The following is a 27199-nucleotide window of genomic DNA, read 5'->3' on the forward strand; positions in this document are numbered from 1 at the left end:
AAAGGGTATACATGCATGTATTTGCCCCCAAATATTTATTTTTTATTTACAAAAGCCTCCAAGAAATTTTTAATTTTGTCAAAATACCTTTCAAATGTTATAGACCCTAGAAATTGTCTAAGTCATCACATCTAAGATTTTGTAAAGTATTATTTAATAAACAATATATATAAACTCTAGGAACATTGCCATGTATTTTGCAAACGAAAGATAAACAGAATGCATTTTGACAACAAACGCAAGTTTTAGAGGAAAATAAATTCTTTCAAAAAGTAAATTATCTCGTAGTCTCCTTTCCCATAATAAAATTAAACAGTTTATTGTCAATTTATCATATCACTACCATTTTTCTATATCATGTAACAATTCAATTGCACTAACCATATTCCATTACTAGCTAATGCATATTGCTAAAGAGTATTACGTCAAGTTTAGAGATGATTTAAATATAATTAGGCTTTGGCATAGAGGACTTCACGTAATTAAACCTAATTAAAAACAAAGTTTATTTTGTCACTATAGTCAATTTGCCTTCAAGGAATATCAACATCGAAGGAGATTGAAAGACTATATATTTCGAGTGTTTTAGGTTTCAAAACTTCAAGGAGTATGAAAAGCTCTATCAAAGATCCATTTAAGGAGTGCCAAATGGACATTAGGAGTTATATCTTGTGAATTGAGGAAAGTTTGAAATTTTCACTTTTCAATGTTTACTTGTTGGTGTTGTTTTGAAGAATGCATTAGAATTACATTGGACTAACTATCATTTCTCTACCTTTTCAATTTGTATATGTGCCTTAGAATTGCATGCTAATCCCATCTCACCTAAATGTCTTAACATACCCTATGATGACATTCATGCATGGGTATCAAATTAGGGTTCATTATGGAGACTTTAGGACTCATAATTAATAAGACCTTCAAGTCTTAAATCATATATGCTTATATAGACTCCTCCGTGCCACTTGTCTTTTCAGTCATCTTGATTTACCTTCTCTTTATTGGTTTTGAGATGGTTAGCAGGGGTGAGCATATTCACTTTTTTTTTTTTGTCACATGTATACTTATATAGACACACCACACAAATAGTATTGATTAATAATTTTATATCTATATATAGAATGATTTTTGAGCCCATGATCATATAATTGAAAAACACCATTAAAGTAATAAAAATACACAAACCAATAACTTTACCAGTCGACACTTACCATTCCACTTGATTAATAGATGGAAGAAGATTGTCGAATTCAGTTCATCCAGTCAATCAATCAATTAGTGTCGTGATTGGAGCTCGTGGACGGAGATAGTTTGGACGGCGACTGCTTCCTACAAGAATGGCACGTGATTTGGAGAAGCACCGATGCGATCCGCTTCTTCGCACGCTCCCTCAACACGTAGGCGTTCTCCAGCTCCGCCCGCGCCTGCTGCCGGATCCGTTTCGCGTCGGCGAACTCCTTCTCCGCCGCTTCTTCGTCGTCTCTCGCTTCCGCCGCCGCATTAGTGACTCCCGGAGGCCCGATCGATAGCTGCAGCTCCGTGGAGGTCGCCGCTTCTTCGTCGGGCGGGATGGAGACGCGAAGTTCTCGGCGGAGGAAGCTGTTGTAGGAGGTGGCGGGGAGCAGCTGGAGCTCGAGGTTGTGGTGGCGGCGCACGCGGTGGTCGTTCGGAATAATTATTGGCTGCGGCGGCGGCGGCCGCATGAACATCGGAAGAAATGGCGGCGCTGCTGCTGCTTCGTTTGGAGCCACTACGGCGGCGGCGGCGGTGGAGGCGGCGGCGATGGAGAGGGAGAGTGGAGGCCGTGCTGGCGATTGGCTGCTCGGCCGTCCTGCTCGGTTGGCGTCGCACGAATCTTGGTGCTCTATGAAACTCTCTACTCTGCATGCAGTAAATGCATGTGTATTAAGAATCAAAGATCTACCTTTCAATGTTTTGATTAATAACATATGTAAATTCCTGTTTGATCACAACAATATCTTTAAAATCAGAATATTACTTGATTCAATCGATCAAATAAGGAACTGAAAGTAATCATTTCATATATATATAATAGATACTGAAACTTTGATATAAACTAGCTAGTAAAAAAAATGGAAAAGTGTTCTTGTTTCAATTTTCCTTTTAAACTAAGATTTATCAATGATTATATGTCATCTAAAATAACAAAATAGTATATATTAATGTATATTAATTAGTGTCTTGATATTAATATACATGTTATTTTGGAGTTTGTATAATACTTTGGGATTGGAGAAAGGATAGTGGGAAAAAGGGTCTCCAATTAAATTCTGGGATTAATGTGGGCATTTAATGGCATTGCAGAAAATTTTAAGCATGAAAGGAACCAATGAGTATAATTAGAATTGGGAATTGTGTAGCTTGTGGGTGCACATGATCAAATTAATTTGTCAGAATAAATTCATTAATAATGATCTCCATTACAAACTCCATCTGGAAATCTTGACTAGATCTTCCAAAAATCTAGTTAGCATGCCTTCGGTAAGAGACATCCTGTTAAATTAGATCTAGCTTCTTCATATGGGGAATGCATGCATCTATCTTTAATCAAGGATCTAGATCTTCCGTTTTAGTTTTCAAATTGTTTATTGAAAAGGTTGGGAAAAAAATGACTGATTTGGAACGTTTAGAGTGCTCCAAAGAAGAGCAAGATGATGTAGGATTTGCCAGAAATAGAAAGAGAAAAAGATAGATTTTGATTTTGATTTTGATTTTGTTTTTGGAGATTTGAGTGATTAAGAAGGATTGTAAAATGAATAATTAAATGAGTGGCCGGCGTTACTTGTACCTGGAGAAGACGCGGCCGCAGTCGCAGGAGTGGCCGCGGGTGCCGCAGGTCTTGAGGTGGGCCTTGTAGTCGGAGTGGACGGCGTAGGCCTTGCCGCACCGGTCGCAGGCCCACTGTCGGTGGTTGCTGTGCTTCCGGCGGAAGTGCTTCTTGATGCCGACGAGGTCGCCGAGCGCGTGCCGGGGGTCGTGGTGCAGGCAGCTCGCCTCGGGGCACACGAACACCCGCTTGGTATTCCTCCCCGACGCCTCGCCTCCCTGCTGGCGCCGCACCAGCTTCCACGGCACCTTGTGCCGCCGCCGGTGCATCTGCAGGTTCTGCTCCCTCTGGAACCCCTGCCCGCAGATCTCGCACACGTACCGGTCCGCCTCCAGCAGCGTCCGCGGCGACAGCGACACCACCTCCGCGTCCGGATCTGCACTAGTACTCAAACCCCACGTCAGTAACCTGTTCGACGAAATGCCCCTGTGAGTTTTTCCAATTTTTTATGCTATAAGATTCTCATATCCATACCTGGAGTTCCCGCAGGCCTTCTCTTTCTCTTCCCTCCATTGATCTGATCCATAGAAGCTATCGTAGTACTGTTCTTGGGAGGAAGGGCAGCAAACTTGGCAGGGTTGGAAGAGCTTAGCATTTGTGCGCTCTATATTTGGAATTCGGATAATAGATACAAATCCAATGCGTGTTAGAAATTCGGAAATGGGCGAGATATTAAAAAACAGTTGTAGTGGACTAGTGGTGAGGGAATAATAGAAAAGGACTGAGACAGCGGGCGGAGAAAGAGAAAAGAGTTGAGCAAATAAATAGAGTTATGGACAGCAGTTACACAGAGATGGTCTTCCCTTAGGTGAGGTGAGTGAACCAGTCTCAAACACCTAAAGCAGAAGCCTGAAGGCAGCTTTCCAGGGCGTAGCACAGATGGGGAGTGCATGGTTCTGTGACTGAAAGGTCCAAGGGTCGATTCCCGGGGTGTCACTGCCTGGGGTTAACGTCTCCGCTATACACTTTCCACCTGTGTACCTGCATTTACCTCCCTCCATATCCGTGGGACCGGCTCTAGGGGGGCCGCTGATGTGGCGGTTCCACATTTTTCTGAAGGCAGCTTTCCAAAAGCTAGCTCGTCTTCTGCGCCCGTCAATTCGTTCCAGGATTAACAAGAAAGATATAAGTGAATGGAGGATGAGTTATAGGAAGTATAAGGAATTACACCCTGCCAACCTCGCGATTCAACCCACCAATCTCAAGTGATAAATCATCATCCAATTACCATCTCAGTTGAATCCGTGGGGGCTAAAGTTAGAGTGTGAGTGGCAAAAGGCGAAACCCTCGCCCTCAGGGCCCCCGCCGCACCCTGCCCAGGGTCATCACGAGGGAGGTAAATCACGGTAGCTCGGTGGCAAGTACGCAGTGGGCCGAGACTTTTTTGCACAGGGATAGGGAATAAATCCCCGTTGCCCTGCGGACTCGAACCCATGTTCTCAGTGGTAAACTTCCACGCCTTTACCAGCCGAGATAACCCCGTGGGGCGAAAAAAAGTTAGAGTGTGAGTGGCTGTGTGTGGGGAAGAGAGAGAGAGAGAGAGTAAGAGAGGGAGAGAGTGGTCACACAAAGCTTGAAACTTGAGCCCACCAATATCAGAGTTGGGTGGTGGTGACAGCAACATACTCGGCAAGGAAACAAAAACACATACATATAATTTCGTCTCATTATTACTCTGCCCATCAGTTTTAATTATGTTCATGAATAAATATCTGTACTTGGAATTCCAAAGCCATTGAATCCTGCAGCTCAAATTAATCTTACTGGTGTTACTGAGCTAGCTGTTATCAGGCATGGCCCGAGAATCACTACAAGAACAAAATGACAATGGAAACAATCCATCAACACATTGATATATGTTCTGGTTCGGTAAACTTAGAATCTTGTTTAAGGTTATTTTGCAGTATTATTTATTTAGAAAAAGCTGCACAATGACTCACTACGGCAACCAAAATATGGCTGGATTATCTTAACCTTGAGCACTGTTATTTCTCAGCAGAGTTAATAGGACCAGTTGAGAAGCTTTTGGCAGTGATGATTACTGGTAAATACTAGTCGTAGTAGCTTAGTGAAGACTGAAAGGTGGTCCTAATCATTGTTTAGTTAAGAGAACAGGTGACTGGATTAATTAACCCTAGCCAGATACATAGCTGACACAAAAGTTTTCAGCGCACAACATACAATTTGACATCTTTTAATATAAGGAGAATCATGTGGGTGTTTTAGTGATACATTCATTTGCCCCAGTTGAAATCTTGGAGATTCCATTTTGAAGGAAAAGGAAAGAAAATTAGTCGATTCAAGCGGCTTGGTTTTGTACCTAAAATCAAAGTATTCCCCCTAATTAAACAATATCATCTCTAGCAGGTCTCCAGTTCTTCGAATGAGAGGTCTCTTTGAATCATGTTGTTGTTATTATTGTCATTATTATTATTTTCTTATAATTTTCGGTTGAAGCATTTGAGAAAGTTCTGAAGTGTATTTTAGTAATAAAAGAGTTGTATTTAAATACGATAAGGCTTGAAGATAAATTGTAAATTGATTTATCCAACATTAACTTTTGTATTATACTGATTACTCAACTATAAAGTTTGATCTTTTAGAGGCTTAATTTTTGTCCTCTCACTCTCATTTGGAGTCTATCATTCAATGTAGTTGATTTAAGGCTTTGAATGCAATGAGCTGTTGTTGTTTTTGTTTTTTGTTTTTTATTTTTTGTTTACATCTAGAGAAATCATTTTTGAGAGGATTGAAGATACAAAACAACCTAAGAAGTGGAGACTCTTAGCATTGATATCTTTTATTTCATTACATGAAGATCATGCAATTAAATTGAAAAAAAAAATTCACACGTCTTTCCACACTTCAGATGCAATGCTATTTGGTTGTTGTATTTAATAATCAGTCTAATAGTGATCATTTTTGTTGTTGTACATGGATAATTTAATTTCGGATGAAAGTTTCACATATTAAGGATCCTTTAAAACATATTAAGGATCCTTTAATATCAAATATGCATGCCAGTGATTCAATTATAGAGAAGTTTGTCTACACAAATTTTTTTACTTAGTTTAGAAAGTTTATTTTACAGTCAATCAATCCAAATCTAGCAAATGCTCCTTTTTTGCATGATATACATAAAAACTATAAATTAAATAAAGGGATCTATTTACGCTAAATGAAAGTAGCCTGTTAAAATAAATAAAGAAATTAAAAATTATAAGTTAAATAAATGTAAATAAAGATATCTACTAAAATTAATTAAGCGAAAACATATGTAGTTTAATGTGAAAATACATATAAAATAGTTGCACATAACTAAATGGAAAAACCTAATTGAACTAAATGAAGGTGTCACCTATAAACTAATAAAAATTTATATAGAAATATTATTTTAATTAAATTGCTTGAAGTCTTAAGCCTAATATTCACTAGAATTAACTAGAATACAAAGGGTTTCATTCTAGGGGAAATTATAAAAGCCGCTTTATGAATTATCAAAATACATGATAAAATGATGCCATTGGACCTGATTATGGGTGTGATTAGTCTCCTATAGCCATGAACTTTACAAAATATACATAAAAAATTTATTCTCGTTGAAAATGAAGTAGAATTATGACTAATAATCTCAAAATATCTGAATTTTCACCATGTGCTACAATGAATTTTGATTCACTTAATCTTCAAAATCATATGAGATGTGAAGTTTTTATATGTGTTTTATGTCATTGAGCACCGAAAAGCAACAAAATTATGGCTTAACCGGAAGGCATAAAATTATGGTTTAACGAATTATGATGATATGCCATTCAAGTACCCCCAAATGATCTAAAATCACATGAACACAATGATACAATGAGAAATAAAGTCACTTTATAATTTTAAGATCTCTTAGCCATTTGGAAAGCACATAATTATGGCACTAGAAAGAGATGTCGTCATCACAAGTGTTATCAAAATGTACCAGCAATGCACAAGAGAGTGGGAAATAATTAATGGAATATATTGACCCTCACAATATTTAGAACATGATAGATCTGACAAATTAAGGACTCGAACATAAATATAATCCATCTCTCAATCAACAGACATAATTCATGTGTTAAATTCCTTATCTTTCTATCCTTATAAACTAATAATACAAATATTTATTAACATATGTTTATGTTAGTCTTTTGAATTTACTCATTTAATTATTAGACAGTTCTTATTGAACAAACTAGACTTGCAACAGAATTAATCCAATCTGTGTGTAAACAAGAATGTATCAACAATGCAGTCAATTAAAAATTATTTTCAGGGATAAAAGAAATTTAATTAGTGAAATAAACAAATTGCAGGGGATAAAAATTGAATCACACGTGCGAGGCTACTTAGAATTCCATGATTGCTGCACCAAGTGGCCACCCACAATCTCTCCATAATAATATATATCATATATATGCTTTTGCAACTTTCAGATTGCCTTTACGAGTACGAAGTACAAATCCCATGGTATAAAATCAAATCTCATGATGATGCCACAGGATTCGATCCTAATGCATAGACTATTTGTTCAAAGTTTGGTGAGTCGAATGTTAAATGTGGCTTGTGTTACTCGAATGAAAAATAGATAGATAAATAAATAAAATACTATCTTCATGTTAAGACATAGAAACCATGACAAAGTAAGTTGGAGTTAGTGTTCGTATACTAGCAATAGCTGTCACTCAGCATCGTCATATTATAAAGGTGGATCATAATGTAAAAGCAGTGAGTAATGTAAAGAAACATTTCACATCAAACAACTGATGGAGACTGGACTCAGGAGGATAGTTATCGAATTGTTTCTTGAGCCAAACAAAGGAATAAAGCCATCAGCATTTTCCATCAAATGCTCGAGCTTGGATCCCACTTGAGCTCGAGTACTGTTTACTCCACAATGATTCGTTAGGACAGGTCAACAACAAGGTCAAAAGGCAGCTGAAACCATGGCATGGGGATAGTCACTGCCGATGATGCTTCAGTTCCTCTTCCTTTCTCCCTTGGCTATGCCTTTGGTGCTCTCCGGGCTTTACTTTTTGGCTGACAAGTCACTTTAGCTCGAGGGGAAGAGGAACCCTCATTCCATGTGCTCCCATCCCTCTCTCCCCACCCTCTTGGTGCTGCATCACATCACATGAAAGACAAAAAAAAAATGGAACAAAAAGTGATACGAGTTATTCATGCACTCAAAGGTAAAGCAAGTGTGTCAGTAACACTGGAAAGAAATAACTGACTAGAAGAAAAAGTGCCACAAACAGCACAAAAGCAAGTCCATGCTCAGCAAAGACAAGCAAAGGTGCTCTGGAGGAAAATCATAAAGATAAGAGAAGGATCTAAAAAGGATATGTGTCTTTTTGTGGTACATGGTTTCACATAATAATGGTTTCTCTCCTTCACCCACTTTAAGCAAAGGTAAGCCAAATCATTCAAATTGGCATAAAGCTTATGGGGGGTGGGGGCTTTGTTGTCTTGCTTTATGGTTAAGGCCACTTAGAAAAAGGCACAAAAGGAACCAAAACAGCCCATGTGACCCCTGCATGATGTTAAATGCAAAAAGTCAAGACCATGGAATCTTTGCCACGGTTACCACACCCCCCTGTAAATGCCAAGCTGTTAAACTCCTTTTTAGCTTGCAGCAAAGATTTTTAGATACAGAAAGTGAGCACAGGCTGCCTCTTTAAGTAGATTCATTAGTCACATCACAACGAATTGGAATTTGTGCAGTGCAAGCTGCTTCAGATAGCTTTTGCTCATGTTACTTCCAGAAATGTTTAGCCATTGGCCAAGTTGGCGCATGCTTCACATACTTCATCTTAGGATGGAATCTTGTGGCTTTCAAAATGAGTTGCATGTTGAGGCTTGAGAGCTTCTGAAGTGGAACTGAGGATGTGCACTAAATCAAGTTGAGATTGAAGTAATTCAAATCAAGTTAAGAGCTTCATGTTTGTTAATTCCAAGGCTCCGGGGCATGCCAAGTTATCTTAACAGTTAAGGAGAGAATAGCTGCAAAAGTAGGGAGAGAAGGGAAATTATATTCACAATTTCGTCTCTAATTGTCTCTGAATTTAAGAACAAGTGATCAGAAAAGAAGGGGAAAGAAGAGGATTTGTATCATCCCCTGGACAGCAATGAGGTTATCATGAATGCACTTTCATGGAAAAAAGATAGTGGTATGGTGAGATTCTCTCACATAAACTTCTAAGATATTTGATACGGTGATAAAAAGATGCCCGTCCGATATAGGTTAATTGTCTAGGTGAAAGTCAAAGTCAAGGTGGTCAATATCAGGATGTCAAAAGTCTCGTCTACGGAGGTCGAGGGGAGGTCAACTACTAGGGTCGGTCAGACAAACAATGTCTAATCGGCAACAGGCTTAGTCGAGCTGATTGCCCATCTAGCTCGGAACAGTATGATAAAATAGCAAGACGCTCAGTACGGAGCGGCAGAACATCAGGAGACCAGAGCGCTTGTCCGATCAGGAGGCGGCAATCTACTATACCCAATCGCCGTAAAGAAGAACAACCAAGGCCGACTGAGCAGAGGAGTCCCCAACCGAGTGGCTACCCCGCTCGGTCGAGTAGCGGGATCATCATCATATCTCTCAATATCTTTTTGAGAGATAGTGTCGTTGACACAAGGCATTGTCAATAGGCAGATCGTACGACGAAAACTTTTACTATCTTGTCAGGGATATGCACGCCCTGTTAAGGTATGGTGTCAGATACACTTTCCTGACAGATCCTTTCAGAGGGCACATTAGAGAATGTGTCCACGCATCAAGGAGCATGCACGTCGTCCATCAGGACTCTATATAAAGGGGGGTCCATACACCGGCCGAGGTACGCGTTATTTACTATTTGTGCTTGTGCTACTGTTGCTCCATTTTCTTCTACAGTTCCAGTGACTGACTTGGGCATTGGAGAGTCAACACCAGAGATCCCTTCCTTGGCTCGGCACTGACGTTGCTTATTTTGTAGAGTGGGCGCGTTCTATATCCAGTCAACGCAGTAGTCATATCCCCAACCAGTCATCTTTCCATTTTCAGACATGATCAATGTTCATGAAAGAAGAACTTATGCCAACCACTTTCCTACATGAATTTAATGGTGCTCATGTAAACACACAAGAGATAAAAGAAAATGGGTTTGGACAATCCATTAGTGTACCGGGCTGCAGACAAGTTTTGAACAATGGTCGAGATTAGAAGCTTCACAAAAATGTCATCAATGATAAGCCATAAGCAATATGGTGGTTGTCTTCTTGAGATCATTTTCCTTATCCAAAAGGTATATGAATATGAAGCTTCCATGGACATAACCGAGTTGGTATTTAGATAGTATATTGCCATATAAAAGTAGAGATCGAATCCCTAAAGGAACAATCTCTTGGATAATAAAATTCCTCCCATCTAGAAAGACGGCTCAGTCAGCATAATTTATTCCCTTCTTCTAACTGTGGGACCGGTGGTGAAAGACGGTTGCGGTGAGCAAGTCATCTTTCACCGCATGGTACATGAATATGACTATCCATGACAGAACACTGACCAAAGGATGTTTTGCCTGACAGTGCAAGTGTCCTTAACTGAGTAAGCTCTAAACAATACATCTTATACTGATTCAGAGTATGCCAAACCTTTGCACAAGAACCTCCGAGTTGTAAAATTGTTTCTCAAATCAACTTCAGATGTTGATGAACACTACTAAAAAAATGTACCAATATTCAAAACTCGTTTACTCCAAAACATAGCAAGTAGCTTAACCAAAATTTTGTTTTTTTTTATAAAAATAAGATTATGTAGTAGTTCCAACCTGATCTGCTTCACATTATGAACTTTCTAGTTCCTAAACTATTTCTCAGGTCAAATTGGAAATAAAGGAGTAATCCCATTCTAGCACAGCAGGAGCATCCCATTAGAACAAAATAAGATTCTATTTGAGGCTTCGATGAGTAATTAACAATAATTTGTAGCTATATGGATTCCTGTTCTGCCAAGCTCTTTGTTAGAGGACACAAATAACCTTAACAGATGAAAGGTTGAGCTTGATAGAAAGAGTGATGTCAAGGCTGCAGCTCAACTGTAAATACCAATTGATGGTTTTGAAACAGCCATAATCACACTGTACATTGATTGGCAATGTTCTTAGCAGTCAATACTTGAGCAAAACCCAACTGAAGCATACTCATTGCTATTGAATAAACCTCTTCAGATGTTGATTCTTCCTTTGCATACTTTACAGCATCAAGATAGAGTTCACTATATCATACACACTCATCCAATACAAGGCCATTATTGGCATCTTTGGTCCATCTCTTCGATATGTTAACAGTCTAGAAGGGAGCAGACATGAACTGTTAAGTAATAATATCCTCATTGTTGGTGACATTAAACTTGCAGATAACACCATCTTCTATTTTATCAACAAAATAACCGAGTGATTCCACAAATTCCTCCTGAAATACATCAAATATTGTTCTTGTATAAACATCCGCCACTTGTTTCAGCATGTTTGATGGTGCACTCAGAATTGGCCTAGTATATGATGAAGCTAGATCTTCTAATGCCTCCCTTTCATGCAAACCTGCCATAGCTGTTCAAGCAAAGAAGCAAGCGGTGGCAAGGATGTTTTTGTATTGAACTACTCAAAAAATTTGATGAGGCTTTCAGGTTTATGGGTTCCTGAAACTTCTGCAGTAATGCATCTTTTGTCTAATGTCCAACAGAAGTTGCAGTCATGAATTTTCACCAAGGTCGTACTACTTGATTAATGTCAACCAACATGACTCAAATTTATCAGTTGTTCCAGATTCATTGACACCCTTTTCAAATTATTGTTTGAAAGTATTTCGAGACGTATAAATATGAGACAACCTTTCATTGCACTTATGTTAAAGAAAAATTCGATCTTGTCGTAACTCAAGTTAGGTGGACCCTACTGATCCCGGGTGATTGGGCGGGCCCCACTGACCCAGGTGAATCCCACTGATCTCTTTGAGTCACCTTAGGATACTGTCTATACAGGCAGGATTGAATCTTCCTTATTTAAGATTACAAATCATAGCCAAGAAGCCAAACAAATGAAGCTTCCGACTCATCTGTAACTCTATATCTCATTAATAATAATATACTGCCAAAAAACAAACTGTGTCAAAATTAGGAACGTTATTAAATAAAGGATGCTTCAAACAAACGCACATTTCTATGGTATAAAATTATGTTTAACTTAAAATATAATTATGTATTAAAAAATATCTTTTTATTTTTACATTTAGATATAATTGTAATATTTCTTCTTTATATACACACTCTATTCACATAAAAAACACACATTTCCCAATATCTGATTCCTAGTGAACATGCATTTAGATCTTCCGACAATGAATATGCACTAGTTGCATTTCCTTGATATCTGAATTTTGAGTTCTCAGAGTTGGCGTGTTGCCATCAATTTTAAGTTGTTGAACTATGAAAGACGAGACTTGTTTTCTCTCTCCAATTTCTACAAGTCCGTTTTGTTCTGTCAGTGAGAAACTACAGGCATTTCTCATTACCATCCAAGATTGTCACTGAGAAAGATAGAGAGCATCAAAAAGGAAAAAGATTTTCACACTTACCTTTCGATTTCATTTGCAGATAAACAGTTCCAATTTGTCTTCTTAGCTTGGAGAAAAGAAAAGAAAGCACCTTACCTCTATGGAACACTGGTTCTACCTCACAGAACAAATGGATCTTATGGTCACTAGAAATCATTGAGTAAGATGGCCAGAAATGAATATGGTATTAACTTGAAACAAAATAACAGAAACAAGAAGGCTCACTAGAAGATGGCATTGCATTTGTTTTGATTGACATTAATGCCTCTTGGAATAATATTGAACGTCCAAAATAATCAACAAAAGTAGAAGACAAAACATATGTGTATACATAGCACTATGTTTAATCCAAGAAGACAGAGTCCACAACTCTTTATATAATGTCAAGGCACGCACTTTAGGAAGGTAAAATGCAAAAACTAGACAAGCTAAAGTACTCGGAAGCCAGTACCTAACTGAAGACTAGCATAATGTGTACATAGTATGAAAAAGATATATTTCTCCTCAAGTTAGAAAACCTGTCCAGCATAAGATAGCTAAACTAACGATTCTGTTATCATCATAAGTAAATTGATATGTAAAAGCTTCTTTGCTTGAGGATTCTTGACCATTGTTCAAACACTAAAATTGTCTTGCCCATACTGCTAAGGAAAAACCATTCCACAAATAATCCTAAGGGGTGGATACAGTTTTCCTCCATCCTTTCAAGTGTGCAGTGGAAACTACAGAATCCTAATACCTCCCAGCCTTCCAGGCTCCACATTGGAATCCCTCGATCCAAAATTCAAAAATGCCACAAAGTTTCCCTCTTAGAGCTTTTATTATCTGTGCAGCTACAGCACATGAACATATTTTCACTAACAGATTAATGGGGCACTACAATAAAGTTTTGCATGTAGCTGCAAATTAGCAAAACCTTAATAAAGCAGTGTGCAGGTGCAAACCATATATTCATTCTATCCCTTCTAGAGGGGAAAAAAGCTTCTTTAGAACTGTCTTAAAAACCTACTCCCTCCCTCCAGGCAACACATCCAAATCCCTCAATTGAAAATTCAAAAACGCCCCATAGCTTCCTTCTCAGAGCTTTATCCTATGCAGTTATTGCACATGAGCATATTTTCACTAATAGATTCATGAAGCAATACTATAAAGTTTTAAATGAATTCAACAAATTAGCAAAACCTTAATCAAGCTGTGTGCAAGTGCAAACCAGATAATGATTCTGTCCTTTCTAGAGAGAAGAGAAGAAGAAGAAGAAGAAATCTTTAGAATTGTATTAGATGTTCAGTATCCTAGCTATTTATTGAATCTTTATCAAAATAACAGAGCTTCATAGGTAAATAGGAACATTGTTTGCAAAGACAGTAAAGTCCAAAGAGATCATGCAATAATACATATTACCAAGATCTTGAGCAACAATGGGGCTCATAGAATAAAAGACAATTGCTAATCCGAAATGACAAAATAAATGTCATATTCCCAAGGCTTTAAATTTTGATTGGGAAAGAATTTACATTCCTGGTTTAACCAAGATTTCTCTACAAGACCACAATGTGTTCCAACCAAAAACTAAAACCAGCAAACTTAGTCATGATGCATAGTGCCTTCCTCCACATCAACTTGATTAAGAGCCAAAACCACAATTTCATTTAGAAATTGTCAATCCTGGTGCAATAATACAGTTGCAAATAGTGTAAACTCTCACTATATTTATCAAATGGGAGACATCTATGATCTGCCTTAGAAACAATTTCTATTACATGGAGAAAGTTAAGCAATTATACAACCGTATAAAAAAAAAGAAAATAAGGCATAATCACCTACTTCAAAACAAGCAAGTGATTTTACATTATTTGTCATTTTCCATAAACTAGATGCTGCCAGTAGCAAGTGCACAAAGTAAAGACTACCTGCACTTCATAGCAAACATAACTATTATAACTATCATCACGTGGCTACAGGTCAAACAGCAGAAAACACACATATAACAAGAGATATCACAAAGAGGAAGAAGAAAGAGAACTGTTATGCATTAGATGAAAAAGTCATTTAATTAAGACAACATTCTTTTGATTGAAACTACAAGTTTTGTTGAGAAGGAAAGAAACTAAGGTACCCATAACCTGAGTGTTGGAACCCCAATAAACATTTCAGGTTGCTAAAACAGAAACAACGCTCTAGCTATTCCAAAGTACCTTTGCATTGAACAGACAAACATCCACCAAGGAAAGATCCAATGCAAAGGACTGATGAAGCCACCCAACCTTTTAACCGTTACCTGATAGTGACAAACTTATTGGTACCATGTTTGGCCCAAAATGTCCTTAAGTCGATGGGATTAGAAAGGTTGTATCCTTCTCCAGCAAGCTTCTCCAGGACCTTCTTAAATGCACCCTGACTCATTTTTCGACCAGCTATTCGTGCTCCACGCCTCTTGGTATTCATGGGGAGGGGGTGCATTGAAATGCTAGTGGTGCAGCAAGCTGATTGCCACCCTCCAACACCCCACCGGTAGCACTGTTGTGGCTTTCCAGTGCAAGAGCAAACTGGGGTTGGAATCCTTGAAATATCAAAATCAATTCCATTAATGACCATTCCTGTGTTCTTCTTTGCAGCCTTCCCATGTGAAAGTGAGCCATTTGGAACCTCATTGTTTGGCACTGTGACTTTTTTAGGCTTCTTTGATTTTGGAGATTTAGGTTGGCGACCCCTTGACCTTTTCTTTGTAGGAGACTCATTTCTACTACAAATGATCCCCTTAACTGCTGAAACCCTATCATCCTTTGGCTGAGGATCTTGATGCTGAAGCATTTGAAGATTGTGCATGGTGGGAGGTTCAGGAGCGAAGCCAAAAGTAGGGTGGTGCAGGTGACTCATTGGCAAAATGTGAAAGTTTTTGCCATTATCATTACCTTGGTGAAACCATCCATCTCTGACAACATCGTTCTTGCTAACTTCACTGCCATGAGGATTCCATCCGTCTCTCAAAAGTTCGTTCTTGCTAATGTCGCAGCTATGATGATTCCATCCATCTCTCAGAATGTCATTCTTACCGTTGTCAAAATTATGATAATTCCATCCATCTCTCACAAAATCCATTTGGAGTGATGGCTCAGGAGTGGCGCAGTGCCGACGAATAAACCCACTATTTCCCATAAGGGGCTTCACATCGCGCTCCACCACCGAAGGCATGAGCCGAAGACCAAGATTTCCCTTTAAAGAAGGTTCATAGTAGCCCCAATTCCGGATGCCTAATCCATCTTCGTCGTCCATTTGAGCCGATAGAAATGACCAAGGAGGAAGGAGAATGTTAAAAAGGCAGGCCTTTTATAACTTTTTTCGATCAGACATCCGATACATTGCCATCATCTCACGAATGTCATCTTCTGTATAAATCAAACAAAATAGAAATGACCGCTGCCCGGTGAACTAACAATAAGCAAACAAAAAAGCGGCATCTTTGAAGAAACCCACTCGTTGAAACCCGATCGAAAAACATCAAAAAGATTAAAAGATCGATCAGATCCCGACGCAAACAAATCCCAGCCCTGTTCATCCACATGCATACGGAAAGCTTGAAGTTTTAGGTTCCCAAGCCGAGATCTCGCAATGAAGATGCTGAAGCTAGGCAAAATCTAAAATGCAATGGAGGAAAAACAAAAGAGAGAGAGAGAGAGAGAGAAAATGCAGCATAAAGTTTGAGAAAAAAAAACAGTGCAGAAGAGGCGAAAAATTCAAAAACTCACCTGAGATTCAAGAGAGAGAAGACAGGACCGCCCTTGCAACTAGAGAATCTAGGGTTCCTTGCGTGCGGAAAAAATGGGAAAAGGGGCGGAGATGGATTTTTGACGGGTGCTTCCTGGATAAATGGATAATAATGAAGGAAGGAAAGACATTTGAATAGACATAACAGCAAGACAAGTTATACACGTGATTTCATGAGAGAGCCAAAATCAAACAGAAGTTCAAAGGACACTTTTAATTTTCAAAAGTCTCCTGCCATAATACTTACTAATTACAATAGTCTGTTTAATATTCAAGTTATATATATTATAATAATTTTAATTGAAATTAATACCAATTAAATAATCTGTTTACTGAGTAAAAATGTAATCATAATTTAAAAGTATTTATGCACTTATGGGTTGCTATAGATGGTATTTAGTATTTACTCCAATAAATTCTAAGATGAATTCTCCGGGTGTAAAATATTTATATCATTTGTTCTAATAATTTAAAAGCATTTATAATAAAGCATTTTTGTCTTCTTTTAAAATTATAAAATACATTTTTAATATCTTAAAGAAAAAGACAATTGAGAGGAGGGTGACTTTTACGCTAATCTAATTTCTTCTTTTTTTTTTAAGAAATAATTTTTAAATCATATACAGAATAATTATTGTAAATTAAAACTATGGACTATTTGTTATTTATTGCAAGAGTTGAATTTATAAATATAATTTGTATATCTAAGTTTTAGAATAAACTTAATAACTATAAATTATTAATGACGAGATTATTGATAAAGATTTATTTTTATCATTTCTATCCTAAAAAATATATATCTCACAATACACCACGGCGGTTAAAGATAAGAAAATTTATATAAACCATATTTATAAAAAAAGATTAATTAGCTTACTTTAACTTACTGTTATTGTGTTACATTATATTAAAAATTAACATATTAAAAGAAAAAATCATTAATTAAATAGTTGTCCTACTTTGTGCACTGCCACGATATAAAACTTGAAATAAATTTTATTTTATTAATAAATAAAATAAATTTGAGCCTTCACCAATACTTTCCAATTTATCCGATTAGCTGATAGAAATTTTTTATAATTGTGAATCAATTATCGCCTAAGATTAATTGGTCATATAACAAAATAAATTTTATAGTGCTCTTAAAAATATCACATTTGAAAATGACAAATATAAATGTTATTATAAAAAAATGTCAATATCAAATGATATTTTTAATTACCACCATAAAAGCCATTTTAAAAATGAGATACGTCACATTACTGACAAAGGGCACGGAACTGACTCATCTAATAAATTAAATACTTAATATTTAAATTATAATCACAGATTAATTTATAATCAAAAAACACCTGCACATTTGATGTTAACTACAAAATATGATATAATAACATCCAACAAGATAAAACTCTGTGGTTTTTATAGAATAGAACTTATCAATTATTGAATGAGTGTTGATTTTTACGGTAAATTATCTTTTAATATAAATAATCATAGAATCTGTTAATAACTTTTCTTCCATCTTATTTCGAAGAGAAATTTCGTAGCTAAAAATGATCATTCCTTTGTTACAATAGAAACAAGAAGTATTAAAACAAGACGAATCAGATTATCAATTAAATGATAGTACTTTACCTTTTCGATCTACATAATTCAAAAATGATAGAAATATTTTAAAATTTTTCATGATAAATTATATTCAACTTATAATGCTCCAACTGACTTCTCAAATAATTAATTCTTGCTCATTGAAATCACTGGGATAAAATTTCTTTGTAAGATTTCAAATACCATCAACATTAAACAACTTAAAGTTGTCTCGAGATTTCAAAGCAACACTAAGTCTAAGAAGTTTTATAGTCCCATCATTGAATCTGTTATTTAGCTCTTCCACTTGAAAATCTATTATAGCATTAAATATAGTAATGGTGCTCAAATATAATAAAATCTTTTTGCTGACACAAACGTCCTGTAATAAATATATAACAAGGTGGCAAAAGGTGAATATGCTCGTCCTCAGCGCCCTCGCTAACCCGTCCTAGGGCCAACACGGAGGAGGTAAATCACGGGCGGCTACTAGTCTTTGGAATAGTGACTAGCACGTAAGGAAGACATTTACCTCGGCTTTTCCAAGATTCGAACTCCAGACCTCATGGTGACAACACCTCATGCGCTAACCACTAGACCCATCCGAGAGGTCGTAGTAAATGTATAACAAGCATTTATATTTGGTATCTCAATACCATTATTTTCATAAACTAATTGCACAATCATTAAAAGAATATCATTAACCTTCTGCTTTCAAACAATGAAGTAAAGCTTTTGTAGTTGAGATAGGATCCATTGTATTTAATATGTCTAAAGAATTTTCATACAAAGTTCGACAAAACAAATATGTTATCCCCATAATCTTATGCATCAAATATAAAATAAATATGGAATCAAATGATCTGAGCACAATTAAAGAACCAGTAGCTTCCCCACGTATAGAATTCGAAGATGCTTCCTCCACCATGTGCTCCAGCACAACAAACACTGATTTATACATATCAATCGTACTATAAATCAACTCAAAATGAGAACTCCAATGCGTCTTACCAGTTCGCAGCAAAGTACCAATCTGATTAAGGTTAGTACTGTTAGATCGTAAAGTTCGTTAGAGGAGAAGGAGAGGGGGAGGGGGTGAATAGCGATCTTCAAAAATTCATTAGTAATTCGAGTAAGCAACGAAAAATAATAAGCACAATGCTAACAAAACCAATTTTGCTTGGTTCAGAGCCTTTGTCGACTCCTACTCCAAGTCTCGCACGTGAGAGTGCTAACCCAGGAAGACTATATTATGGATGTAAGTATCATGGATGGTTAAAGTGTGTGAGGTCTGATACTGAACTAAATGAAGACACTAATGATATACATTTTAGGAAGTTGCCAAGAGTGGAGTCAAGGGTGGGAAGTGAACACATTGCTTATCCTGGACATAATATGGGAAATTGGAATATACCGTTTATGGTCTGGATATTAGTGATAGTGAACTTAATTCTTTTGTCTATGTACTTATTTTGTTTGTTGGTTGACCTAGTTAAGTAATACTAGTGTTGTAATGTGATAAAGAAATGTAATTATGGATGATGTCGACATTTGTTTTTTTTATTTATGGATGGATATTAGTTTTGTGTTATGCTTATTACTAAACTTGTTGAAGAGATGAAATAGAACCAAGGTCTATCCTTTAAACTTGTGAGGGATTAAACCATAAGAAGAATTAGGCCAAAAATTAGGATACATTTTGGGGAAAATGAAACTTCCATGGAAGAGAAACAAATGAAACACTTTCATAAAAATACACTTTCATAGTTACCAAATTGATTTGTTCATGCAATCAAGTTGATTGATAAACACCAACTTTGAATTTATGAAAACTGATTAGTTTTCAAAAAATGATAGCTAAACAATGTTTTGGATGCACCTTATCAGCGAGACCTTTTGCAGCAAGATCTTGCAGTGTGGTCTCAACATCACCTGGATGTCTTGGTCCACATGGCAACCACATACCCTCACTGGTCATGTAGAAATGTGTGGCATCCTGAGCTTTCCGAACTGGCAACCACATACCTTGTTTACTATCTTCTCAAGTAAACAAAATTTTAAGAGTTTTATTTAATCTTCTTTTGATATTTATCTTCCTTTAACTTTCTTTCTTCTCTTGTGAACAAGCCCTTAGGTAGACTTAGGTGTTAGAGTGTATACTAAAAGCCTAGCTTTTGGTATAAACATTTATCTAGAAATAAGAATCACATTGGTCAAATGTCTACATTTATGATAAATGTAGTTGTTCAATTAATTTATATTGTAGATAACATGGTGTGTGGTGTCACACACAAAGGATCATGTTATCAGTACCTTATAAATTATAAACAGTAGCTCACGACCATAATGGAAAGGAACAAACCATTGGAAGGTCGTAGTGTAATTAGGTATTAGTTTATCTTAACTATATAATTACACTAGTACACTTAGAGTGTATTGAGTAGGACCATTAGAGGTCGTTTCTTTTATACTGACTTTATAAAGAAACAAAGACCTCAGTTATTATGGAAGTGTGTGCTCTTAATCCTAATATAATAACAAGCACATATATTTGATATTTATTTCTTTAATTTATCAATGGGTGAGATTTAGTTCGATGAATCAATAAGCCCGATAAGTTGGGAAATGATATCACTTATAGTGTGTTTTGTTGACTGTAGAAGGAAACTGTGTCCTAGTGATCTAGGTTGAGAATGTCCCCAAGAGGAGCTCATAAGGATTGTCATGTTAAACCCTGCAGGTGGACTTAGTCCGACATGACGATGAAGTTGAGTGGTACTACTCTTGGAGCTAGATATTAATTAAGTGAGTTGTCAGTAACTTACTTAATTAGTGGACATTTGTTATCTTAAACATAGGGAGACTAACACACTCATAATAAGAAGGAGCCCAAAATGTAATTTGGGATTGGTGCGGTAGTTCAATAATAGTTCTTTAGTAGAATGAATTATTATTGATGAAATTAAGTTATGTGTTCGGGGCGAACACGGGATGCTTAATTTCATCGGGAGACCAAAACCAATTCCTCCTCTCGGTCCCTATCGTAGCCTCTTATTTATAGAGTACTATACCCACCTATACCCACTTTCTATACCCACCCAATAGGGGCCGGCCAAGCTAGCTTGGGAACCAAGATTGGGTGGCCGGCCCTAGCTTGAACCCAAGCTAGTGGGGGCCGACCAAATTAAATTAAAAAAGAATTTTAATTTTAATTTTAATTTTTATTATGTGGAATAAATAATTTATTAAAGAGAATTAAAATTAAAATATCTCTCTTGTAAAAGATTTACAAAAGATTAAAGAAAGAGATTAGATCTCTTTCCTTATTTGTAGATTGGTGAGATATTTTATTTTCTCTTTAAAATTATCCACATGTTGATAAAATTAAAATTATAGAAATTTCTTTTTATCAACCATGAAGAGATTTTTAAAGAGAAATTTTATTTTTAAAATTTCTAGAAACAAATTAGGAAGTTTTAATTGTTGATTAAAACTTGTCTAATTTATTTCTTTTGATGTGGCCGACCATTAGAGATTAATTGGGGAAATTTTATTTTATTTTTCTCAATTAAATCATGTCAAGGGAATTAAGGAAATTTTATTGTAATTAAATTTCCTAATTTACCTAGGCCAAGGAATATAAAAGAAGGGGTGAGGGTGCCTTCATGGGTGACAACCTCTATTATTTCTCTCCCTCTTTTATTCCTTGAAGTGGCCGACCATCCTCTTCCTCTCTCCCTCTTTGTGGTGGCCGAAACTCTCAAAGGCTTGGAGCTCTTGTGGCGGCCGGATACTACTTGGAGAAGAAGAAGAAGAAGAAGAAGAAGAAGAAGAAGGAGAGAAAGCTAGCATCTCTTGGAGCTTGGTTGGTGTTCTTCATCCTTGGTAAAGCTTTTTGTGGCCGAACCTAGCTAGGAGGAGAAGAAGGTGGTTGGTGGTTTCTCATCTCGGAAGATCGTTGCCCACACAACGTCCGAGGTTAGAAGAGGAATACGGTAGAAGATCAAGAGGTCTTTCTAGAAGGTATAACTAGTAGTTTTTCCTTTTCCGCATCATACTAGTTATTTATGGAAATAATACCAAATACAAGAGGCTTACGTTCCAGTATTTCGAATATGTTTTTCGAAGTTGTGTTCTTTTGTTTTATTTTTTCCTTGTGATTTGATTGTTCTTTTCGGTTAACCTAAAGTTATTTTAGGAAATTAAATATTAGATTTCTATAAAAGGTTTTGTCTAGTCGGTGGTGGTTGCTCCCATATCCAAGAAGGTCATGTGCCTCGCCACGTCAGTACTGGAAACCAATTATGGAAATTAATATTTAATGGAATTAATAACTTAAGGCGATTTGGGTCGAACGTGTTAAGTTCCGCAGGAGACCCAAGTCAAAACCTAAAAGAACAAATAGATTAAGTTTTGGATCAAACGTGTTAAGTTCCGCAGGCGATCCAAAATTTAATTTAAAAGAACACATGATAGCTAGGAAAAGGTTCAGACCTTTGTACAAAATTTTTATACAGTGGAACCTCTAGGTTTTCCGAGTAGCAACCAATAATTGGTATCAGAGCTAGGGTTTTGCCTCTGTGTATTTGGTATTAGTTTAATTATGCACATGTCATACATAATTTAGGCAGTATAATAGTAGGATGTGCTAACTTTGTGGATGCATGATCCAACTATTATGGCTTTTAGTTATTATGTGTGTGATTGGACCCTTGGACATGTCAAGGGCATTTATATGTGTGTGCATGATTGTATTATAAAATACAGCAGGAGCCTGTATTTAGTTTTATTAGGATTTTATTTTTGATCTAGATACATGTACATTCCTTTTATGGAATATAGGATCAAAAATGTAAAATTCTATTTATGTCGCGGATCGAATCTTGCAAAGCGTGGAACCTTCTAAGGACCAGAGGCGCAATAGGAGCAAGATGGATGCGACAGCTAGACCCGGTGGCGGTGGCCAAATATGGCAGCAGCTTGGGATGACAACACACGGAGGACAACTAAAGATAAAAGTCATAATAGTTGAAAATTAGATTTTCTATTTATTACTTTTATATTATACTGTGTGTGCATGTTGGTTTACATATTTAGTAGGCTAGCATAGTTAAAATTCCTCATTTATAAATAACTAAGTGGGAGAGGGATTTTTAAGTAAATCCCATGGTCTCCATTACTGGTTTGTAAGTGATGCAAACAAGCTTGCGCGTTGGCTCTGAGTGCCTTCCTCCATAACGGATGAGCTTGTTTGCGGATCACTAGAACAGACTTCCATTTTTGGATGACTATAGGAAGTTAATTAAGAGCGTGTGATCTTCCCCAACGGAAGGGGCATAATCTTATTAATGGACTTAGTGTCAAGTAATGGTATACACTTAGACACATTTAATAGTATCCTCCCCAACGGAGTCACTACTATCGCTTGTGTGACCAAAGGGAAACCAACTATTGATTTGTCATAAAACTAGATTGGCAATATAATAAAATTAATAAACCCCTCTTACAAATGTTTGAATTTGTATACGTCCACACTAACGTGGCATACAAGATTCATGGTGTTTGAGGTAATTTTATTTGTCAAAAAGTTATATTGACAAGATAGTCAATGGGTAAAACCCTCCTCTTACAAATGATGAATTTGTATACGTCCACACTAACGTGGCATACAAAATTCATGGTGTTTGAGGTGTTGGTGAATTTAAATAAAATTGTTTGAGGAATCAATGTTATTTTAAATTCAAAGAGTTTTGACCAAATATTTGATCAAAGACATATCAACTATTAATTTTATTCGTCATAAAGTAAAGTAGACGAGATAATAAAATTAATGAATAAAATCTCCTCTTCGATTTTGTATACACAAAATTCATGGAGATTTTAAGGAGTTGATCTTGACCAAATATTTTTGTGATTCTTAGGATGTTTGTCAATCCCTAATAGTCATACTATAGAAAAAGACTTAGTAGTTCCAATTGTAATGATTGAAAATAGGACTTGGACATTAAGGTAGACTGTCTTCTTAGAACTAAGAACAATTTAGGTGTATTTAATTCATTAGTTGAAACATGTCTAGTGGTGTTTGTTGGTGCAATCTTAGGTCAAGGTTGACCTGGTTGACCTGACTCGAGTTGACCTGACTCGAGTTGACCTGACTCGAGTTGTGTTTGATGTTTGACGATGTTTGACGAGAAGAGAGTTGTATTCTTGATGTTTGACGAGAATAGGTGTTTAGGAGATTGTAGGTGCAACCTTAGGTCAAGGTTGACCTGGTTGACCTGATTCGGGAAAAGTCCAAGCAGGGAGCTTGGCACGCGAAAAGTCCAAGTATGGAGACTTGGCACGGGGAAAGTCCAAGTACGGAGACTTGGCACGGGGAAAAGACCAAGCAGGTAGCTTGGCACGCGAAAAGTCCGAGTATGGAAACTTGGCACTGGAAAAGTCCAAGTACGGAGACTTGGCACGGGGAAAAGACCAAGCAGATAGCTTGGCACGCGGAAAGTCCAAGTATGGAGACTTGGCACGGGGAAAGTCCAAGTATGGAGACTTGGCACGGAGAAGTCCAAGCAGGGAGCTTGGCACGAGGGAAAGTCCTAACTGGGATGTTAGGCAGGTGGAAAGTCCTGGTGAGTGAAACCAGCCAGTGGGAAAGTCCTAACTGGGATGTTAGGCAGTGTGGAAAGTCCTGGTGAGTGAAGCCAGGCAGTGGGAAAGTCCTAACTGGGATGTTAGGCAGTTTGGAAGTCCTGGTGAGTTAAGCCGGGCAAGGGAAAATCCAGATGGATCAAGGGTGATCGGACGTCTGGTGTTGGGAAGTCCAAGTAAATCAAGGGAGTGATCGGATACTTGGCACGAAGAGGAAAGTCCAAGTGGGTCAAAGGGATTGACCGGACACTTGGTGGGGAGTCTTAGCAGGTCAAGGGAGTGACCGGATGCTAAGCATGATGTACCAATAGGTCAAGGTTGACCGGATATTGGTTTGGAAGGTTTGGGACTTGGTTTGGGCAAAAACCAAGCTCTGGATCGGTCTGCAGACCGATCCAGTGATACGTTTGTGTATCTGATCGATCTGGTGACCGATCAGATAACAAACAGAAGGCATGCGCAGTTGAGCTTACTGATCGGTCCGGGGACCGATCAGCATGGAGCCTGATCGGTCCGCAAGACCGATCGAGGATCTGACCGATCAGTGACACGACCAGATCTGATCGGTCCGCCGACCGATCGGTGACGATCTTGAGGAGCGAGAACCGCACTCAATAAGCCTGATCGGTCGCCAGATCGATCAGCCTGATCGGTCCCCACGACCGATCAGAGCATGATCAGTAGCTAGCGGAGTTCGGGAGAAAGCGCTGATCGATCTGTGGACCGATCAGGCACACTCCTGATCGGTCTGTGGACCGATCAGGGCACTAGCCGTTGCGACGCAACGGCTAGTTTCTTCGCTGTCTTCTTCGCAGGTATAAAGGGGTCGAGGGCTGCTGCTGCACTTACTTCTTCTTCTTTTCTAGAACTTCTGTTCTTCTGCTGCTGAAGCTTCTGCTTCAACTGAGCTTTGATTGAGCTCGCCTCCGAAGCTTCGCGTGAGCTTCCAGTCGTCGACCAGCTGCTGCGTTTGGGTTGTGAAGTTGCTGCTTCACCTCCAGTCGACAAGAAAGCAAGCAATTGGTAGAGTGCTATTGTATTCATATTGTATTGCTTTTCTTACTGTTCTTGTACTCTTTGTTTGCTGTTGCAAACGTTTGTGGCGAGGTTTCTCCACCCACAAGGAGTATATTGTATTAGCCGGTTCTCCGGGGACTCATCCACCGACGGATTGACTGGACTCGTCCACCTTACGGACACGCCGAGGAGTAGGAGCCCTAATCTCCGAACCTCGTTACATCCTTGTGTTAAGGTTTGGTTTTTCTTCCCTTTCATTTCTGTGTTTATTTTCCGCTGCGCTAACACGTTTTGTAGAAAGAAACGACGATTTGGGGTCGGCTATTCACACCCCCCTCTCTAGCCTCCGTACGAAGGATCCTAACAGTGTTATCTACCAGAACCTGGAGTGTAGATACAAGATGTCATTAATCATGTCTGCAATTCATTGCAGGGTTCCAGGAAACCCGGCAACTAAATGAAAATTAAAACACTGTCCACATGGGCACTATTGTAAAAATGGTAGCTGTTGCAGTGGGAGATGTTTATCTTTTGATAAGAATAAAACATGAATTTTTGAGTAATTGTCTTTACGCACCAAGTTTAGAAAGAACTAGTTTTCAGTTTCTAAACTATTCAAAGAACTTGATATTCTGCCTCTTTTAATAACAAAGTTGTTATTAAGAAAAAGAGGGAAGTTATCTGTTCTGGTACGTTGGTTGGCAATTTATAAATCCAATAACTCTCACGATGCAACAAATGAAAATTAGTAACATATCTTCTAATTTTAAGAGAAAGCAACCTTCGGAAATGAACCATTAATATCTTTGACATCTAAGGCTAGGTTATATTAACTTGAGTAGGATTCATCGGTAGTTGATGAACTTTTGGGTTCATTAGTAGTGGAAATCTTTCCAACCTGCGAGTCTTACTTGGAAGGAAAAATAACCAAGAAGCTTTTAAGTCTAAGGGGTATGGAGTCAAAGATATGTTGAAATTGGTTCATTCTGATTTGTGTGATTCTATGACTATCCAGACAAGAGGTAGTATTGAATATTTCGTCTATTTTATAGACAACTATTCAAGATACAAATAAATTTACTTAATGTACCGTAAGACTAAGTACTTTGATTAGTTCAAATAGTACAAGGCTGATGCGGAGAAATGTTAAAGTAAAAGTCACTATGGTAAGAACGTAGTGGCAAGTACCTCTTGGGAGAATTTAGGAGTCACTTATCAGAAGTAGGGATTCAATCCAAACTAATTGCACCTGGTACACCTCTACAGAATGGTGTAGTAGAAAGAAGGTATAGGACTATTATGGAAATAAGTAGATTGATGATGAGTTATTTTACCAAATTTGTTTTAAGGATATGCTCTAGAAACGGAAGTGAACGTAGTACCTTCCAAAGTCATAACTCTCTACTCATATAGAATTGCTGAATAGGTGTAAGCCTATTTTGAAGCATATTCGGATTCGGGCAATCCAGCACATATGTTAAAGAGAGATAATGATAAGTTGGATAGAAGTTCACTTGTTTGTAAGTTATCCTAGATAAACAAAAAGTAGGTTTATAGTCTTAAAAATCAGAAGGTCATTGTTAGCATCAATGACTGATTTTAAAAGGACTATATAATGAACCACGTGCTCATAAGTAAATTTGTTCTTAAGGAAATAATAAGAGACATGTCTAATCTAGTACCAACTGTACAAGATGAGATACCACAAGAAAACTACAA

General features: G+C 37.5%; 2 protein-coding genes across 5 annotated transcripts; both read right to left on the reverse strand.

The window, feature by feature from the left end:
• Nucleotides 1-1089: 1089 nt before the first annotated feature.
• LOC122025610 (protein indeterminate-domain 14-like) lies at nucleotides 1090-4261 on the reverse strand. Of its 3 annotated transcripts, none has more exons than XM_042584443.1 (3): nucleotides 3323-4261; nucleotides 2810-3224; nucleotides 1090-1881 (listed from the first exon to the last, which is right to left on the reverse strand). In XM_042584443.1, exons 1-3 carry the CDS (start codon nucleotides 3441-3443, stop codon nucleotides 1272-1274), a joined length of 1146 nt encoding a protein of 381 aa, XP_042440377.1. In that variant the 5' UTR covers nucleotides 3444-4261; the 3' UTR covers nucleotides 1090-1271. The 3 variants fall into 3 exon arrangements, with proteins under 3 accessions (XP_042440377.1, XP_042440380.1, XP_042440378.1); XM_042584446.1 differs by having other exon boundaries at nucleotides 2810-3256; nucleotides 3323-3588; XM_042584444.1 differs by having other exon boundaries at nucleotides 2810-3229; nucleotides 3323-3457.
• A 10207-nt stretch (nucleotides 4262-14468) lies between these two features.
• Nucleotides 14469-16373, reverse strand: LOC122025043 (protein Barley B recombinant-like). Of its 2 annotated transcripts, none has more exons than XM_042583798.1 (2): nucleotides 16213-16373; nucleotides 14469-15852 (listed from the first exon to the last, which is right to left on the reverse strand). In XM_042583798.1, the coding sequence occupies exon 2, from the start codon at nucleotides 15737-15739 to the stop codon at nucleotides 14741-14743; it is 999 nt and encodes a 332-aa protein (XP_042439732.1). In that variant the 5' UTR covers nucleotides 15740-15852; nucleotides 16213-16373; the 3' UTR covers nucleotides 14469-14740. The 2 variants fall into 2 exon arrangements, with proteins under 2 accessions (XP_042439732.1, XP_042439733.1); XM_042583799.1 differs by lacking the exon at nucleotides 16213-16373 and adding an exon at nucleotides 15941-16089.
• Between the last annotated feature and the right edge of the window lie 10826 nt (nucleotides 16374-27199).

Source organism: Zingiber officinale, chromosome 9B, assembly GCF_018446385.1.
Source record: "Zingiber officinale cultivar Zhangliang chromosome 9B, Zo_v1.1, whole genome shotgun sequence".
Taxonomy (NCBI): Eukaryota; Viridiplantae; Streptophyta; class Magnoliopsida; order Zingiberales; family Zingiberaceae; genus Zingiber; species Zingiber officinale.